The 18,586-nt window shown below is 44.6% G+C and overlaps 1 protein-coding gene across 2 annotated transcripts in view; it reads left to right on the forward strand.

Moving 5' to 3' along the window:
* The first annotated feature begins 1,215 nt into the window (after positions 1-1,215).
* The window catches only part of LOC139444217 (mitochondrial import inner membrane translocase subunit TIM50-like), a 74,151-nt gene continuing 56,780 nt past the window's right edge, over positions 1,216-18,586 (forward strand). For both annotated transcript variants that reach the window (XR_011651749.1, XM_071225138.1), the window contains exons 1-7: positions 1,216-1,624; positions 3,778-3,809; positions 7,575-7,596; positions 8,489-8,547; positions 8,671-8,790; positions 9,042-9,149; positions 9,458-9,556. Coding sequence is in view for 1 of the 2 variants with exons in the window: in XM_071225138.1 (XP_071081239.1) it covers positions 1,216-1,624; positions 3,778-3,809; positions 7,575-7,596; positions 8,489-8,547; positions 8,671-8,790; positions 9,042-9,149; positions 9,458-9,556 (849 nt within the window). In the remaining variant the exon portion in view is untranslated. The remainder of the gene's footprint in view (positions 1,625-3,777; positions 3,810-7,574; positions 7,597-8,488; positions 8,548-8,670; positions 8,791-9,041; positions 9,150-9,457; positions 9,557-18,586) is intronic.

Here is an 18,586-nt window from a genome sequence, read left to right on the forward strand (position 1 = left end):
ATCATATATCCATAGTCCTTTTAATATATTATCCATTTAACTTTCTATGCACATTAATATATTGTTTTCAAACAACAGTAAATTAGTCAGAATAGTTTAGTTAGAATAATGAATGAGTGATTGAATTTGGTTAAATGGAACCATGAACAATCTTTCAGTTATGTCATGGGGTGCCAGGGAAGAGAGCTTGACATGACAACACAGGTGAAACGCACAAGCATAGGAACGGTGCTTACAAACCAAGGAGAACCAGGGAAGCTACCAGAAAATCAGCAGATCCTGGCATGACTAAGGGACACAATTTCAAACAGCAAAATATTTTGCTCCTTTGACCACTGGTCGAGTTATGTCACTGCTAAAACAATGGTTTAGATGTAATGGCAACAAAACAATGGTATAAGATTACAATATATAGTATGTTGTAAGAATAATTATATATGTGTATACTGAAACACTGAAAAGAGAATGCTGATTTACAAACAATTTTAAAGAAATAATTATTATTTAGTCTTTGCTTTTTCTTTGACAGAAAAAATATACTCTACAAAAATACAGATTGTGTAGTTTTGGTCATGTGACCCTATACGCAATAATCTTCAACACAGACATTTTATGCTTTAATTGGCATTTTATAAGCCGAACTGTCAGTGACGACAATTAACTTGTGGATTTCTATATTGTTTTATTAATACTACATTTTAGTACTGGTGCTAGTGCTCTTTATAAGGATAAAAAGATGTATACCGAAACATCACATTATTGAAATAATATAGACCAGAGACCATATGTTCTCTGTATAGATGTTGAAGACTTCTTTTAGTGCTTCAGTACCATTAACAACTGTATAGAAAATTTGACGCTTCCATTATATATTTTGCTGTAACTAAAACAATAAATACCATATAAATATATTGAAAGTATTTCATTATCATGTTTTATTTGCATAATTTTAGTCACTAGATCCAACAAATATATAAAACAGTAAATACTCAGGAGAAAATAAAAAATAAAACATTGTCCCATGTCAATGATGGTTGTAACAACATGATTTCTAAACATACCAAAAGGGTATGTGAAAATATCAAATTGAGAGATAAGTTATAAACAAAAAGAAAATGCTTAAAGTTTTAGAGAGGAGTTACATTAGCAAACACAATCAGATTTCGTTCTAGGTTTCGTTTCGCAATCCCACTTTTAGAACAGTGATGATCCAAGATGGCAGCCTACAGTGCGTGCATGTGTTTTGTGCAAAGATGTCATTTGCTTAAGAAGTCTGTGTCTCTTGTGACAGTATATAACACCCGACAACAGTGTCTTCATTCACAACATCTTACACAAAGGAAAATCATTCCAACACAGTCCAGCATCGTTTTACTATATTCCACTAAACAATCGGACAATGTCAAGGGACTTACTGATGAAATCTTGAAGGCCAAAATTCTTGCAGAGAAAAGTAAAGTAGAAGGCTCTTCCGATAACAAAACTAATTCTGAAAAATCCAAAGAGGAAGACTCGAAACAGTCACGATGGTCAAGGTGGACAGGGAAGAATGCATGGAAGCTCGGGTTGGGTCTTTTAGGAGGATGGGCAGTTATGACTGTAGGAGGGTTTGTTCATCTATATGGTAAGAATCTTCACCTGTCGCAAGGTTTATGAAAATGACAGTGACTGGCGTGTTTAGAAAATTACATCATGACCAATAAGTTATTGGAAAGTATTGTGCACTGGTTTCATGTGTAATTGCAAGGTAGGCATGATAAATAGGTAAGCATGATATATCTGAGGTAACTTGTACCCTTGTAACTAAGATGGATCCACATGATATAAGAAAAGGCAGTGGCCAGTCAGTTGTCAATGAATTAAACACATTGTTGATTGTTTTGATATTTTGGGAAATCTGACCAAATTACAAATATTGATGACATTTTTGCAAGTGAATTTGGGAAATTCAAGGCTAGCAGTAGCATCACCTTTTCGTCTCATGATGAAAGCATATAAAATGTCTGTGGAAATTGAAGAGATACTGCATGGTTTAAAATATGTTGAACACTACAGTCAGCAATATTTCTGTTTTATCGCTGTGGCCGTAAATGAGCCAGGACCAAACAAACCAGTGACTGATATTGTGACAGTGTGAGCAGTGTCACTCACAATCTAGGTATGATGACAAGCAATCACTGAGCTTGACCACCTGATTCTTTTAGCTGCCTCCTCTGACAGGCATTCATTGGTTTTTAAGTGATGCATTGATACTCAAACAATATTTCAGCATTTTAGCCTACTTACCATGTAGCATCTATGTTGTTACAGGGGGCACGGGTGGCCCAGTTGTCTAAGGCGCCGCGATTCGCTGTGCAGAGTTGCGTCCCTTGGGCACGCCAGAAACCTGTGATTGTGGGTTCGAATCCCGGTTCGCCCCAATTATGTTTCTAGGTTTGTCAGCACCATACCTGTGCTCGTGGGTTTCACCGAAGTGGTAAACGTCTGAGACCTGCATCACTTCGGGCTTTCCTCCCACATTAAGCTGACACGGCGTGATATAACTGTAATACTGTTAAAAGCGGCGTTAAACCCAACTCACTCACTCACTATGTTGTTACAATCAGTCTTTGACACTGACCAAAATTTGTCTGTAGAATGAGAAACCAGTCAAGAAGGTAACCACTGTACAGAGCTGATATATCACTAATTTCAAAAGTTGTACAAACTAATATTGATATTATTTTATCTTATCCTGACTCATACTTATTGCTTATCTCTCTCTCTTCCGAATAGGTAGTGGAAACTTCCGGTGCTGTTCCCAAAGAACAGAGAAAACAGCTCACCCAAATGCACCCTTATTCCGCGCATGCGCATCAGAACCATGTGACCAAGCCCAATATCACGTAGACTTGTTGACGTCAGGTTACTGTTCCATAACCAACGACTGAGAGACCATGCCCCCTGTTTTACTATGTAATTCAGCACATGAGTGAGAAATGATTGTATTAAGATTATTCCTTTTCTCTTAACACTTTAATCATTTAAGGTGAACAAGATTTTAATCTTAGAAACCTTATAAATCCACAAATCTATATGATTTACTTCCATTTTGCTGCTCACAAAAAAAAGGAAGGTGGTCCCCAAATAAATAAAAAAAAAAAATTTACACAGAAGATTAACAACGTTCTTATGGGGTTTATAGAACAGATCGACGTTAATCACATATACAGGTGGAACCTACCACCTACTGTGAGATTCAAGCAACAAGTATGAGTCAGGATAAGATAAAAGATGTATTTTTTAGAGTAAAAATATCATTTATACTTATCCTGACTCATACAAATGAGTACCCTCCCAGCCTTCCCCTCTTTCCACTGATGTGTTCCGACCATTAAGTAGGAAATAAGAGAGAGTGATGAGTTAATGGGCTTGGTCACATGGTTCTGGTGCGCATGCGCAGAGTGCGGGTGCGTTTGGGTGAGCTGTTTTCTCTGTTCTTTGGGGACAGCACAGGACGTTTCCACTACCTATTCGGAAGAGAGAGAGATAAGCAATAAGTATGCCTCAGGATAAGTATAAATGATATTTTTACTCTAAAAAATACATACTTTGTGTGTCTTCAAAATAACACTAGACTTCCAAACGAGCATCTATATTATTTTACTGGTCCTCAGGGGAAAATATACCAGACTCGGACCTGTGGACACTGACAATAATAAGTAACTGAAACAATGTGTTGACTAAAGATTGCTTGTGTGTTTGACAAGCCCTAAACTGTCTGCTTTCTCCTGTCAGGTGCACCTCCAAGAGACCCTGATGGAAACATAGTAAGTAGACATCAACCAACATGCCAATGAACCTATTGTGTGAAGTAGGCCTTCTGTAGATTTTGTAGTTCATGCAGTGTTGCTGACAAATGTCTTGGGTTTCCTTGGCAACAATATATATAAAAAATCTGTGTTTGACCATTCATTGTCATTTACTATGAGCATGGCTGGTGGGTTTCAGCATTAAAAGCTGTTTTTCACAAATGTATTCATTTTTTAACTTATCCTGCTTTACTCCTTAATGCATTTACTGCTGTTTTTTAACAGAAAGACGAAGGTGTGAGGACCAGCTGAAAAAGTAGTTGTTCCAACTAGTTGTGTGGCTAAGTCCATCACACAGCGTCCATGTGACCACAGAAGTGATGACGTCACAGAACCTCACATTACAGCTTGTCAACCCGACTGACAAGTCCTGTATGATCAAGCTGTAGCTAATCTACTGGCATCCCTTTGCTTGTTTATTGTTCAGCGATTGATATCATTATTATGGTTTGTGACTTCACGTCTTACCAAATATTTTTGCAATCACATTAATATATTGTGCAGGCCCTCAGACACCCAAGGATGTCAGACTCTCAAGACCCCTGCCACGTCCAGTTTCATATTCATGCTGTCAGCTTCAGACTGGAAGCCGTCCTCGTCATCTACATCAAAGAGCGCTGCCTCTCCAAGCCTCCTCTGATGCCAATGACTAGGCATATAGCTACACCTCCCAAGATGCTGATAAGCACACAGACGCCTATGCCTTCCCAGGGGCCTTCGACTTCCCCAATGCCAATGCTGCCTAAGCGTATCATCTGCTGTCAGCGCCTGCGCCTCGGGGGCTCTACATGACACCTCCTCAAGCACCTGCACCCTCGGCCCCTCCAGGGTTTGGTCCATCATCTGGCTTCCTGTCAATGCAGATCCCGTTCAAGCAGGCACCACTACAGTCTCTACTGGCACCTTACATGGACCCAGCTTGGAAGCAAATTTTTATGCAGTCCATGTTTCATCAGTTGTTGGTGCTCAGCTGGTTCCTCTTGTGATTTGCTCTACTCCAAAAGCTGCATTGTCGCACAGGTCGGCATCTCCTGGATCTTCCTCTAGACGTAGCTCCAAGTGATCAAGGTCCATTTTGGTGGACAGCATTGGACAAGGACTTAGTGAAATTATCTCTTACTCTGGCATTCAAAGGCTACTTGAATGCGGACTGTCTGCTGATCCACCAGGACTCCAGTTCCGGATCCACAGGTTTGGGTTGTATACATTCTCAGCATCCCTTGGGAAGGCCTAAGAGCGTACGCTTTTGCGCCACCTGAACTTCTTCCCAAGGTCCTTTAATAGATCAGAGCAAACAAGAGCCTTACGCTGATTTTAATTGTGCCTTGGTGGCCTGTGAGGGGCTGGTTCGTGGATCTCAAAGACCTGGCCACAAACAATGCACTCGAACCACCAGGGTGGCCAAACACATCCACACAGCAGGTTACAATACCCTTCTCAAGGCAGGTTTCGTTTGCCCTTCTGGTGGATCTTCAGGGGCCTTAGGCATGAAGGGCTACCCGGCTAGAGCAGCCCAAACCATAACCATGGCACACAGACCTTATACCCATGGACCCTACAACGATAAATGGCGATCCTTTTAGTCCTTTTGTAAGGAGAAGCATCAGGACCCTACTTCAGCATCTCCCCAATTCTAGGCAGAATTCATTCTGTTTTTGTTCAGCAAATGACACCTGAAGGTCAGCACCTTACTGCCTACCTGGTGGCAGTTCAGGAAGATCGCAAAATGACAAAGGTCACTGAACTCCAAGCATTGCTGTGCTCCTTCAGACTAGAGGATCAGAAGGCCAAGTTCAGACCTACTGCCTTGGATCCAAACATGGTTCTCAGTTTACTACATGCTGCTCCCTTTGAGCCTATACACTCAGCTTCTTCACCAAGAAGACGGTGCTCCTCTTGGCTTTAGCTACAGCTGTGAGGGTAAACAAGTTGCATGCACTTGACATCACCTGTTTCCAGTTTGTGCGCAGGGAGCTGTTCATCTTGGGCACACTGGGACTTTTCATGGCCAAGAATCAACTCCCAGGACAGCCTGTAAGGTCCTTCACCATACTGCCCCTCTTCAAGTGTGGGGACTGAAGATGAAGAGGAACTACACTTGTGCCCGGTTTGAGCACTGAGTGTTTTCACCCGATGATCTAAGGCCCAACATGGATCAAGGAGGTGACTATTCATCCTTATGGCCGACCCGTGAAGATTCCGGGAGAGAATAGGTCTTCAGCAACCCATGCTTGACGTAAAAGGCGACTATGCTTGTCGTAAAAGGCAACTAACGGGATCGGGTGGTCAGGCTCGCTGACTTGGTTGATACATGTCATCGATCCCAATTGCGTGGATCGATGCTCATGATGTCAATCACTGGATTATCTGGTCCAGACTTGATTATTTTACAGACCGCCGTCATATAGCCGGAATATTTCTGAGTGAGGCGTAAACAACCAACCAACCAACCAACCAAACACCCTTATTGCCACAGCTTCCCAAACGGATGTTAGCCATAACACAATATCTTTGTGGCTACACGTGATCCACCTTCAGGCTTCTGAGGCCGCTATCCTAGATCCTCCCCAGGCAAACAACCCTCACAAGATCTGAGTGGTCACATCCACCTTGTCTCGCCACTGCATCTGCTCCATCAGATCCACCATGAAAGGATGCTTTTGGAGGTACAACACAGTCTTTGTCAGCCATTACCTGAGGATCCTGGCCTTGGCAGATGTCGAGGGCATTCACAGTTTTGGTCCTCCTGCTGTTGCCCAGCAGGTCATCAACCCCAAACACCATTAATTTCTCAAGCAGTCCAGAGCCAGCTTTCTAACTCTCTGGTGCTTGCAGTCCAGTTAAGAAGGCTTTCATGCTGCAGGCATTGGCTCTCATTTTCCCTCTGGCAGGAATCGCAGCCTGGGTTCCGGTCATCGCAAAGGATGCTGTGATGGTTGCATGGACTTTTTGACGAGGGTCATCCGCCTCCATACTATCAAATTCAGATGCATTAAGGAGTGATGCAGGAAAACTTAATTTTTTAAAGTTTATATCTAAATATTTTTTACATTTGTATACTTATCCTGCATGACGATGTCTAATGTGGCCCACCCGTCGCAGAGCTGCCTCCCCACAGTGTCCTCAGATGTTACAATCAAGCAGTAATGAGAGGTTCCGCGACATCATCACTTCAGTGGTCACGGGCATGTGTGAAGGAATTAGCCATACAACTAGTTGGAACAACTTCTTTTTTCAGCTGGTCCCCTCATCATCGTCTTTCTGTCAAAAAACAGCAGTAAATGCATTAAGGAGTAATGCAGAAAAAGTACACAATTGTTAAAAAATACTAAGATTTTACTCACTAAATGTAAGCTAATTGCATATCATTTGACATAGCTTTAAGACAAGAATAGTATGACTAAATATCCCAATCAGAGTCCAGAACCACAGTTAGTTTGTAGCACTACAACATTCTTAAGTCTATGATAAACTATATAGTTACGATAGGTTGTAACGCTACCAATCTCATTAAAATCAGACCTTAGTTCCAGCTACCGGTACCACTTTGTTTAGCGGTAGCGAGAACTAAGGTCTGATTTTAATGAGATTGTAACGCTACAAACGCTTTGTGGATCTGGACCCAGAATGGTAAATACACGATAACATGATGAATCATACCGTTGAATCTTTAGCATATCTATTATTACATGTATAAACAAATACTGTTCTTTTGTATTGTAGGTTGAAGATGAGTTTAGTAAATGTAAGTATACTGTTACTATTATTTTTGCATTTCTTAATTTATGATCATAGAGCACTGAGATTTAGAACATTGAAGTAATTGCAAAAACTATGACTATATCAACTGTACACGTGAGAATTTTGATCATTTTAACTTTCTTAAAAAAGGAACCTGACATACATTGATATGAATATATACAATTCCAGGGGGTATTAAGCTGTGTCTGAAATAATTGCCAGCCCACCTGCCCGTGGCTGGTAACTTTTCTGTCGGGCAACATGAAATTTTCCTCCACCTGCCGGGGCGGTCAGGTAGCCTAGTGGTTAAAATGTTCGCTCATCACGCCGAAGACCCGGGTTCAGTTCCCGACATGGGTACAAAGTGTGAAGCCCATTTCTGGTGTCCCCCGCCGTGATATTGCTGGAATATTGCTAAAAGCGGCGTAAAATCAAACTCACTCACTCTTCCACCTGCCCGACTGTCTGATAGATAATTTTAAGACTACTTATGTATTCAGTTTTATTATAACCTTTTTAGATTCTCAAGAAATTATTTGACATGATTTTTCTCTTAGTTGTTGCAACTTTTCAATATTCATAATGTCTGAAAGCAGGCAGGTGACCTTGAAGATGGGCAGGCAAATACTTATGGGTCACCTGCCCGACTGTCTTGTTGGGTCTTCGAACACTGGTATTAAGCCTGACTCATTCATTCACTTCATATATTTTTATGACCATGATGATACTTTGAAAACATTTTCAAAATTGCAAGCTTACTTTCATTACAGGATGTTGTTGCTGAGTAAGCTGTAGGAGCATCATAAGCCTGCTGAATATAGTACAAAACTTACCCTGGGGGTATGCGATTACATGTGTTAAATACTCCTCTCATCTTGTTTGTTTGTTTGTTTCAGTGTCCAACGTAGAAGCTCACATGAGAAGGGCAGCAAGAGAAGTGTCAGTGTTTAGGAAGGTAGGATCTCTCTCTCTCGCCTCGTGCCTCTTGCCTTTCACCTTTCCTCAACTTTATAGCATCTATGCAACCTTTTAGTTGAAGTTGTGTGTACTTAATAAGTGGTACTGTGCTTTCTTTCAGACGATACAAGATCCATCTCGCGACAAGTTGTTACCAGATCCCCTAGAGTACCCATATGTCCAGCCACCCTACACTCTGGTCCTGGAGATGACTGGGGTACTGGTCCACCCTGACTGGACAGTAAGTATCAGTCACATCTGTGTTTCATTGACCAGTCTCTCCACCCCCCTAATGTCCACCCAACATCCCGGTCCACGCTGACTGGACAGTAAGTGTTCGTCACATCTGTGTAGCAGTAGAGTGCTGGCGACCTATTCTAACCTGGGTCCCCATGGGCCAAACTTCCATAAAGATTAATTAGATCAGACGTCTGAGATGAGACTTCTGACCTCTTTGTGCTAACTGACTCGATTCTCCATGCTTGTTTTCAGTATGGGACTGGCTGGCGTTTCAAAAAGAGGCCGGGTATAGAGTACTTTCTGCAGCAAGTTGGGCCCCCCATGTTTGAGATTGTCATTTATACATCTGAGCAAGGCATGGTAAGTGCAAGAGTTATCTCCCTTCCACTCATCGAGCAAGATTCTTTTGACAGTGCCGGCCATGTGTTTTTGCAATACATATGACTGTTAGACAAAGGTAATAACACATACCTTGGTCCTGTTTCACAGAGAGGCGTTAAAGCTAAGTTTTTGTGAGTTACCATAGATACACCAGTCGTGGTTCTATTATTACAAGCCTTAAGTTTCACATTCATTGTTTTGTTTGGTTTATCTCAGACCATTTGTTTGCATCTTGAAATTGAGGTATGGTGATATTTAGATTTGTATTATCAAACAATGTTTTTCAGACTGCCGACCCATTGATAAACAACCTTGACCCTAATGGCTTCGTGATGTATCGACTGTACCGAGATGCAACTCGCTACTTGAATGGTCATCATGTCAAGGTAGGGGATGTTTTGTTGTAGTGTTTGTTGTTTAATGCCACTCTCCGCAATAATCAAGCTATATGACAGGCATCTGTAATTAATTGACCAGAGGGGGCACGGGTGGCCCAGTCGTCTAAGGCGCCGCGATTCGCTGTGCAGAGTTACGTCCCTTGGGCACGCCAGAAACCTATGATTGTGGGTTCGAATCCCGGTTCGCCCCGATTATGTTTCTAGGTTTGTCAGCACCATACCCGTGCTCGTGGGTTTCACCGAAGTGGTAAACGTCTAAGACCTGCATCACTTCGGGCTTTCCTCCCACATTAAGCTGACACGCCGTGATATAACTGGAATACTGTTAAAAGCGGCGTTAAACCCAACTCACTCACTCACTAATTGACCAGACAATGCAGTGATTGACATCATGAGCATTGATCTACACAATTGGGATACGATGACCTGCATCAACCAAGTCAGAGCCTGACCACCCGATCCGGTTAGTCACCTTTTATGACAAGCATGGGTTTCCCAGACCAAGTTCACGATTGGAGGGTGGATTCGCTCACTGAAGTCGCCGCAAGACATGGTCGTTGCAGACAGTGTCCAGGCATTAAAAGAGATGCCGAGCAGATGCATGTCCATGGGAGATAGTGTCATGCTCTGTCCTGTAGAATCAGTTGACTGGAGCCCCCTCATGGATCGATGATTTCTGTGCAGTTACACAGTCACAGTAACAATGTCACACTTGAAAACATGTTTTGCATATTGTACCTGATCTCATGGGGATCATATCATGGTTAAAATATTTTATTTATTTCACTGTTTAGAACCAGCTTTCTCATGTACGTCTCACGGTTGTTGTCTTACAGGCTAGGGTAACTGTACCACCATCCAACCGTGGGAAAAATGCAAAGTGTGAGATAGGATATGTTTAAAAATATTCCAATTGTATATTTATATACTTATCCTATCTCACACGCTATATGCCCACCTAACCATCCCTGCATCTCATCTCCTCTAGCCTGTTAGCCCACAAGGGAGGTGGGGTAGCGTAGTGGTTAAAGCATTCGCGAGTTCGATTCCCCCACATGGGTACAATGTGTGAAGCCCATTTCTGGTGTCCCCCGCTGTGATATTGCTGGAATATTGCTATAAGCAACATAAAACCACGCTCGCTCACTCACTCACTCACTCACTCACTCACTCACTCACTCACTCACTCACTGTTAGCTCTGATGAAAGAGAATGAAGTGACAGACAAAGAAGGCACATGATCAGGTTGTGTAGGTTGCTATGCACGAGATTACGTGTGTGTCCCATTTGTTTTGGGGGTGACCATGGTGATGCTGGGGTGTGTACAGGTGGATTGTTTTTTAGAAGCTGGAAACTCTGTTCAAGCACATTTCCACATAGGATTGAAGAAGAAAGAAGAAATGCATAGTGTGAGATAGCACAAGTATATAAATATACTCTTTTTTTTTGCCATTTCCAATTCTAATCCGGGTCTTCACTGGTCTGATGATGGCAGGGAAAAGTTGAAAAAAATATTATCCAAACATATACAGTGCCAGATGCCAGTATGATAAAAGGCTCACACTGGCACTTGTAAACTCTTAGTCTTTCAAAGTCACTGTTTGCAAGCTTGTGTGTTGATGAAGCCTGCAAAATAATTTGCACAAACACAACATTAACTGTATCTGTAAGTGAAAACCATGAATAATTATGCAGATATGGGCTCACATGGCATCATGTTCATTATAGTATCGGATAGCACTCCGAATGTTGCAAGTTTGACTGATTTTCATAATACTTGTACCTTGTCTCAGCTGAGGTGCTGAATTTTAAGTCTGCTCCCAAGTGCTCCTAACAAGGCAGCAAGTTAAATTACATTAAGTAATACGTTAGCACTGTTATACCGAGGCTGTCGTCTCCCACAACTGCTCTTATAGTGAAATCTGCCACAGAGATCTCAATTGCCTCATGTAGCACGTGCGTAGCCACCTCAGCTGCCATGTGACACCCTTCACTCTTGTCTCTTCACTTGCTCCAGCAAGACATACAATCAAGACTGCTCTGAAGCGTTCCTGTTTCTCCAACCATTCGGTGATATTTATTACTATTTATTGTCTCAAATAAACTGTGCTTTTACGGGGCGTTTGCTGTAACTACGCTTGGAAATATTTTTCCCACCCTTTTTTCTATATACTTGCAGGGTGTCTCGTATGCACGTTGCGTCTTACGTTCCCCTGTTCTAGTATATCTTGGGGGTTTACATCACTTATTTCTTTATATGCTATATGTGTATGTTATATGTTCGCATTGCTCGTTTATTTTCTTGTGAAAATGCTCGTTTGTGAATATTTGTGGTGCGTGTGTTGTAACCATGTTTTACTCTTTGTTCATAGTAAAAACAATATCTGACATGGATGTCTCGCCGTCCTCCACCCCCTCTACCCCCGCAACCAGGAGTTGCGGAGTGTGCCGTAAATTCCTGTCTTCTCAGGATCCCCACGATCGTTGCCCGCTGTCCAGGGTTCCTTGCGGGAACACCCGGTGCACCCTGTGCGAGGGTCTGGAGCCTGCGGCGTTCGGGCGCTACAGGCTGTACGTGCAGTCTGTTTCCACCCCTGTGGTGGGCGGCTCATCCGGTCGGGGTCCCCTTGCAGGTACCACTTCCACGGCTACGGCGGATCCCTTGGCGGCCCTTGGGCTGTCCGGGGATTCTGTCACAGTGTAACTTGCTAAACTAGTGGACTCCAAGCTGGCGGCCTTATCTCAGGATAGGCCACTGGCTGTTCCGTCCCCGGCCTCCTCGGTGGCCGCGGGGTCCACCGGTATGGCCGTGTCTCCCGTGGTCACCGGCCCTTCCCCCGAACCGTTACTCCCCTTATCGGTTAAGGACCGCATGGCTGTGGTTTATGACCTCTTTGAGGACATGCCTAAGCCCCTGCCGGTACCGCAGGGAATCCAAGGCTCTGTGGGTTCCGCCTAGTTATTCGAGGAGTCTTCCGACAAGGCTTTCCACGCATCACCCTTGCTGCACGGGATCAAGCCTTCCTTGGAGAAAAGCTTCGCGGCGGCCTCCGGTGGGGTCTCCCATTGCCTCCCCTGTCATGGAGAAAGGGTTCATTCCCGTTTCATGACCTTGCCTTTCCCAAGGCTGGTCCTACTGCGGAGGCCCATGTTGAGCGGTTGGATGTCCGTGCCCCACCGGCTGCTACGATAAAGCAGGCTACCTTGCAGCAGCTGGACATCCTCGCTCTGCACTCCATGCTTGCCATGTCTCACGGAGACACTTACTTGGCTGCAGCGGCCTGTCTCCCACGGACCGAGACCAGCACATTTACAACTGCTTGCTTGGTTTAAATGCTTCCCTGGAGTACGTTGCCGGGGCTTCGGCCATTTGATGAGGCGCCAAGCGCATCTTGCCGCCTCGGGGTTGGACTCACTCGGCCCTGGACAGTTGCGCCTGCCGCAGCCTGTCAGGGCCCCCTCTCCTTCCCCGGTGGGAGCCAGACTCCAGACTTACTGGGAGAATTGGGAACAAGTGTTCGACGACCCGTGGGTGGTCAACAAGATCCGGTACGGCTATAGGCTAGATCTCAAAGCGGATCCGCCGCTCACTGTTGCCCCGTTGGCAGGATTCTATTCGGAAACCGAACTTCCCTTCCTCGCCGATGCCATCGGCAGGTTGGTGGAGAAGAGGGCAGTACCGGAGTAAGACCTACCAGAAATAATACCAGGGTTTTACTCAAGGATATTTCTCGTTCCCAAGAAGGACAGTGCAGAACTCAGAATGATTCACAATCTGACATCGTTCAACAAATTTTACCTGCACAAGCCGCCCAAGTTCAGAATGTTGACCTTGGCGGACCTGAAAGCTCTGATCAAGCCCGCCGACTGGCTCGCATCGATCGACCTGAGGGTTGCTTATCTGCATGTTCCGATCCACTTGGACCATCACAAGTATCTCAGGTTTGTCTTTCAAGGCAGGCATTACGAGTGGGTTGCACTCCCATTCGGCCTATAGTCCGCTCCCTGGCTGTTCACCCGGTTAACCACCCCCATAGTGGGGTTCCTCCACTTTGCGTACCTGGACGACTCGCTAGTGGCAAATCAGATGACCGTCGTGCTGTCTCATCAACTCGATTTAGCACTTCGGCTCTTGGAGCAATGGTGGTGGATTGTCAATGTCCCCAAGAGCGAGTTAACCCCCTCTCAGAACTTGAAGATCATTGGAGGTCGGTTTGACACGGTGACCCATCGTCTCTTTGTCCCCCAGACCGGTGGCACAAGATTCAGGTGAGGATTGCCAAAGTCTTAGCGGTGCAACAGACTGTTCACTTTTGGGCTACTTGTGTCAGCCCAGGACTGCACCAAACGGGGTCGTCTCCAACTCCGCCCGCTGCAATGGTTTCGAATCCAGTTGTTAGCACAGGTGGAGAACAGTGCTTCCGTCGCCCTCCCAGATCGGCTCCGACCGCATCTGGAGTGGTGGACAGTCCCTTGCAACGTCTTATCAGGAGTCTCTATGCGGCCCTTCCAGGCCACGTTGAACCTGTATACAGATGCCTCTCTAGTGGGCTGGGGCGCCCATCTAGAGGAGGAGGTGAGCTCAGGGCTGTGGTGCGTAGACGAACTAGGTCTTCACATCAATTGCCTCGAGTTCAAGGCAGTGATCAATGCAGTCAATCACTGGAAGCATCGTCTCTTAGACACCAGGCTCATGCTGGCGACCGACAACACGACGGTAGCCTCACGATCGAGTTTTACGCTCTGGTGGACAGTTTCCCGTGCCAGGTACGCGCCCGTCACATTCCCGGTGTGCGGAATGTACTGGCAGACGCTCTGTCGAGGCCTCAGGATCAGAGCCCCAAGGAGTGAATGCTCAATCAAGTAAGAAGTGTTTCTGTGGCTGTGCAAACGCTGGGTCGTCCGATGGTCGACCTGTTCGCAATCAGGTTCAACAATCAACTCCCATTGTTTGTATCACCAGTCCCGGACCCGAGGGCCATCGGTCACGATACTCTCGCGTTAGACTGAACGGGCATGGACGCTTATGCTTACCCGCCGACGGCGTTTATACCACTCATTCCATTGCTGGCCCAGGTCACGCAGTCGCCACTTCCACTGCCTGTGAGACCGGATCTCCTGATCCACCCTCACACCCGTCAACTTCATCCAAACGCAGGGCAGTTCAATCTGCACACGTGGATGTTGTCACCGAGCGACTGAAGAGTAAAGGTTTTTCTCGTCGGGCGTCTCGGGCATACGTTAGTATGCATCGTGATTCTACCCAGAAGGTGTATAATGTCCGTTGGGCTATTTTCACGAAGTGGTGTCGTAAACATCACATTCATTCGCCAGAAAAGGTATCTGTGCAGGATATTGCTCGTTTCATGTCTCACTCTGAGAGACCCGGAAACTCTCCGGGGGTTCCATTGCCAACTATGTCTCTTCCGTTGCTACGGGACGTTGCTTTGGGTACCAGTCTCTCAAAAGAGCCGGTGATTCGGGGTATTATCAAGGGTTTCAAACAGCAAGATCTTAAGAAAGGCCGCCTTCCGGCTCTGGCCTGGGATCTTTCCTTAGTGTTGAAATCACTTACGGAAGCTCCATGTGAACCCTTGGATAGTGCTTTGTTTCAGCATGTGACTTGAAAAACAGCACTTCTCCGGAGAGAGAATTCACTGTAAGATCACTCAAGGAAATCTTACATCCTGCTGATACTGAGGACAGATCACTGTGTCCCGTAAGGGCCCTTAAGTATTATCTTAAGGCCTCGAATGAACGTAGACAAGGGCGTGACCGTCTGTTCATATCGTGTAACCCTAATCAGACTGCTGACATAACTCGCAACTCGATTGCGTTATGGCTTCATTCTGTCATCAATCTGGCGTACCGGTCTCGGTGGTTACCGGTTGCGGGGTCAAACCCGCACGAGATCAGGGCGCTAGCGGCAACATTTGCCCTACACTCCAATATCTCTGTTCACAGAATATTGAGAGCTTGTTATTGGCGTTCTGACTCGGTTTTTTGCCAATCATTACCTCAGAAAGGTTTCTGATGACGACATGGAAAGTGTGCACCGTCTTGGGCCGCTGATCTAAGGGGTGTGCCCAGCGCAATTCCGTACTCCTCAGACGTCATACCTTGCACGGTGGTCAATCTGGGTCGACTCCAATGTTCCCACTGCTGTGGATACAGGAGTGGGGATCCCGCAAACCAGCACACTCACACCACAGGTGAGGGCAGCTTTTTGTGTGTTTTGTCCTTATTTGTATTTTGACAATTATGTATTTAATTGTCTGTTGTGTATTCCAACCTTGTGATGCCTGCTTACAAATACTGGAATTAGGTCACCCGCCTAACACGAGCAGTCAGGCTCGGGTTGTAGGTGCTCCCCACTGCCTACTGTGGTAATCAGCCTCGGTATAACAGTGGTAGCGTATTACTTAATGTAATTTGTAGAATTTTCCTATTCAGAATATTCTATAAGTAATATGTTACCACTTGGGCTGATGCCCGCCCGACTGTCACCAGAGCTCTTGCTCTCGCTAGAGACGAGTGAAGGGTGTCACATGGCAGCTAGGTGGCTACGCACGTGCTGCATGTTAGCAGTCCTCATAAAATTATAGCCAATCCATCCATAGTTTTGTGCTGTTGTGGTTTTTACCTGCAGGAACGTCAGGTTTTGCTAGTAGATACAGGTACCAACTTTTCCTTCAGGTTAAGATGGCTGGCTCAGGTGCGATCAGACACACTTGTGTCCTAATGTACGGTTTTCCTACCAGCACCTAGTATCCCCAATACAAGTGGATGATCATTGACGCACTGAAGACTAGTGAATGCACTGATGACTAGTGAATGCACTGAAGACTAGTGAATGCACTGAAGACAAGTGAATGCACTGAAGACTAGTGAATGCGCTAAAGACTAGTGAATGCACTCAGCAGCAAGCTATGAAGTCTAGGGGGCAGAGGTGGCCCAGTCGTCTAAGGCGCCGCGATTGCTGTGCAGAGTTGCATCCCTTGGGCACACCAGAAACCTATGATAGTGGGTTCAAATCCCGGTTCGCCCCGATTATGTTTCTAGGTTTGTCAGCACCATACCCGTGCTCGTTGGTTTCACAGAAGTGGTAAACGTCTGACACCTGCATCACTTCGGACTTTCCTCCCACATTAAGCTGACACGCTGTGATATAACTGGAATACTGTTAAGCGGCGTTAAACCAAACTCACTCACTCACTATGAAGTCTAGTCCTGCGTTTGGATTCGGTCACACAGAGCCTTGTGTCAGTGACCCCAGCACAACCACCAGGCTGTGGGATAATTGCACCCTGTCATTGCAGGATAGGAGGAATTTACAGGAATCTATTCCATATATGATGAACTTGCTACCTGCTAGACAGGGGTTAGGCCATCCAGCCTCCACTCATGCTGTTGACTGTCTCCCCTGTACTCTTGAAGCACGAGAACATCAAGGGCAGCTAACTCAGTTTTCACACTGTGGTATGGCCACTATTGGGTACCCTTTTGGTTAAAGCATTTGCCTAAGGTCCGGGGGGTGGTCGGGTAGCCCAGTTGGTTAAAGCGTTCGCTCGTCACGCCGAAGACCCGGGTTCGATTCCCGACAGGGGTTCAATGTGTGATGCCCATTTGTGGTTTCCCCCTGCCGTGATATTGCTGTAATATTGCTAAAAGCGGCTTAAAACCATACTCACTCCATTCCACTCCTAAGGTCCGGAATTCAGTTCCCCACATCAGTACAATGTGTGAAGCCCTTTTCTGGTGGTTCCACCATGTTGCTGGCATACTACTAAAAGTGGCGTAAAACAAAACTCACTCACTGTGGTATGGATATCGAAGACATGAAGCTGATTCCACATTGTCCTACAAAATATGGAATACACAGATTCCTGTAATTTTCATTGTTAATCCATTATTTTGTCAGTTAACAGTGGTAGTATTTCAATGAATGGTTAGGGGCTGTAGGGTAGCCTGGTGGGTAAGGCGTTTGCTCATCACGCCGAAGAATTTTAATAAGTATATAACTTAATAACTAGCAAACCTCTCTGTAAAATTAAATCGCTTTTAATTTTGACAATATACACATGGTTCATTTTCCTCGTGGATCAGCTGTTTGATGATTAATACTGGCACTTTGACACTTAACTTTGGGGAAAATACACACAAAATCCGTGCTACGTCGTAATCAGTAATTGTTCAGTTGGGTCAAACATAGTCACCTCAAAATGCCTAGCAGTGACACTTCTCAACAGATGCCCACATAGAGATCTGTATCATCATCCTGTCCCCTGTCTGGCTAATTATCATTTTGATCAGTCAGTTGTAAGGAAAACATTATTCTTTTGTGATAAATTTGATTACTGTTACTGAAACATGACACTTACGTTGAGAAAGCTATGAGATAGCTATCAGTTGCTTAACAGGATGAAATGAAATGAAATGGTTTCAAATCATTGTCAATCAATGATGACAAAACTAATGTTTGCTTATTGTTTATTGGTTTCCATGGTTGTGAAGCAGTGTGTGTCATTTATTTCCAATATCTGTTGTTTTGTTAAGTAGGTCGTGCTGACATTGTCAGTGAGATTCTCGACACTTTTTTTTTTCACATGAGAAAAGTGCAGACTAATCATTATTATCAGTGTTTCTTGGTTCAATAATTGATTAGGAAAACAGTCGCCCCCTTGCATGATTGCTGTTTTCAGGGTGGGTCCCATGAACAGAATATTTGATGATGATTGTTTCAGATGAAAAAGTATGATCAGAGTTATTACATTAACAGTGTGCGGGCGTGTGATTATTTATGTATAGGAGAAAATCATGAATTGTTAATTTGTCGGCAGGAAGAGTTGATTGTGTTGTCTAGTTCAATAGATTCTCTCCTTTAATTAAAATGAAAAAAGAAACTGTCTTCAAATTTAGAACAATTTTGTGCCCTTTCGGTCCCGTAGATGTATTTTATGTACTTTTGTCACACGTTTATTCCGTGATAATTTGTGCTTAGTCAGAGCAGACTTAGCA

This window comes from Haliotis cracherodii, unplaced genomic scaffold, assembly GCF_022045235.1.
Source record: "Haliotis cracherodii isolate W230 unplaced genomic scaffold, xgHalCrac1.p SCAF_5, whole genome shotgun sequence".
Classification (NCBI taxonomy): domain Eukaryota; kingdom Metazoa; phylum Mollusca; class Gastropoda; order Lepetellida; family Haliotidae; genus Haliotis; species Haliotis cracherodii.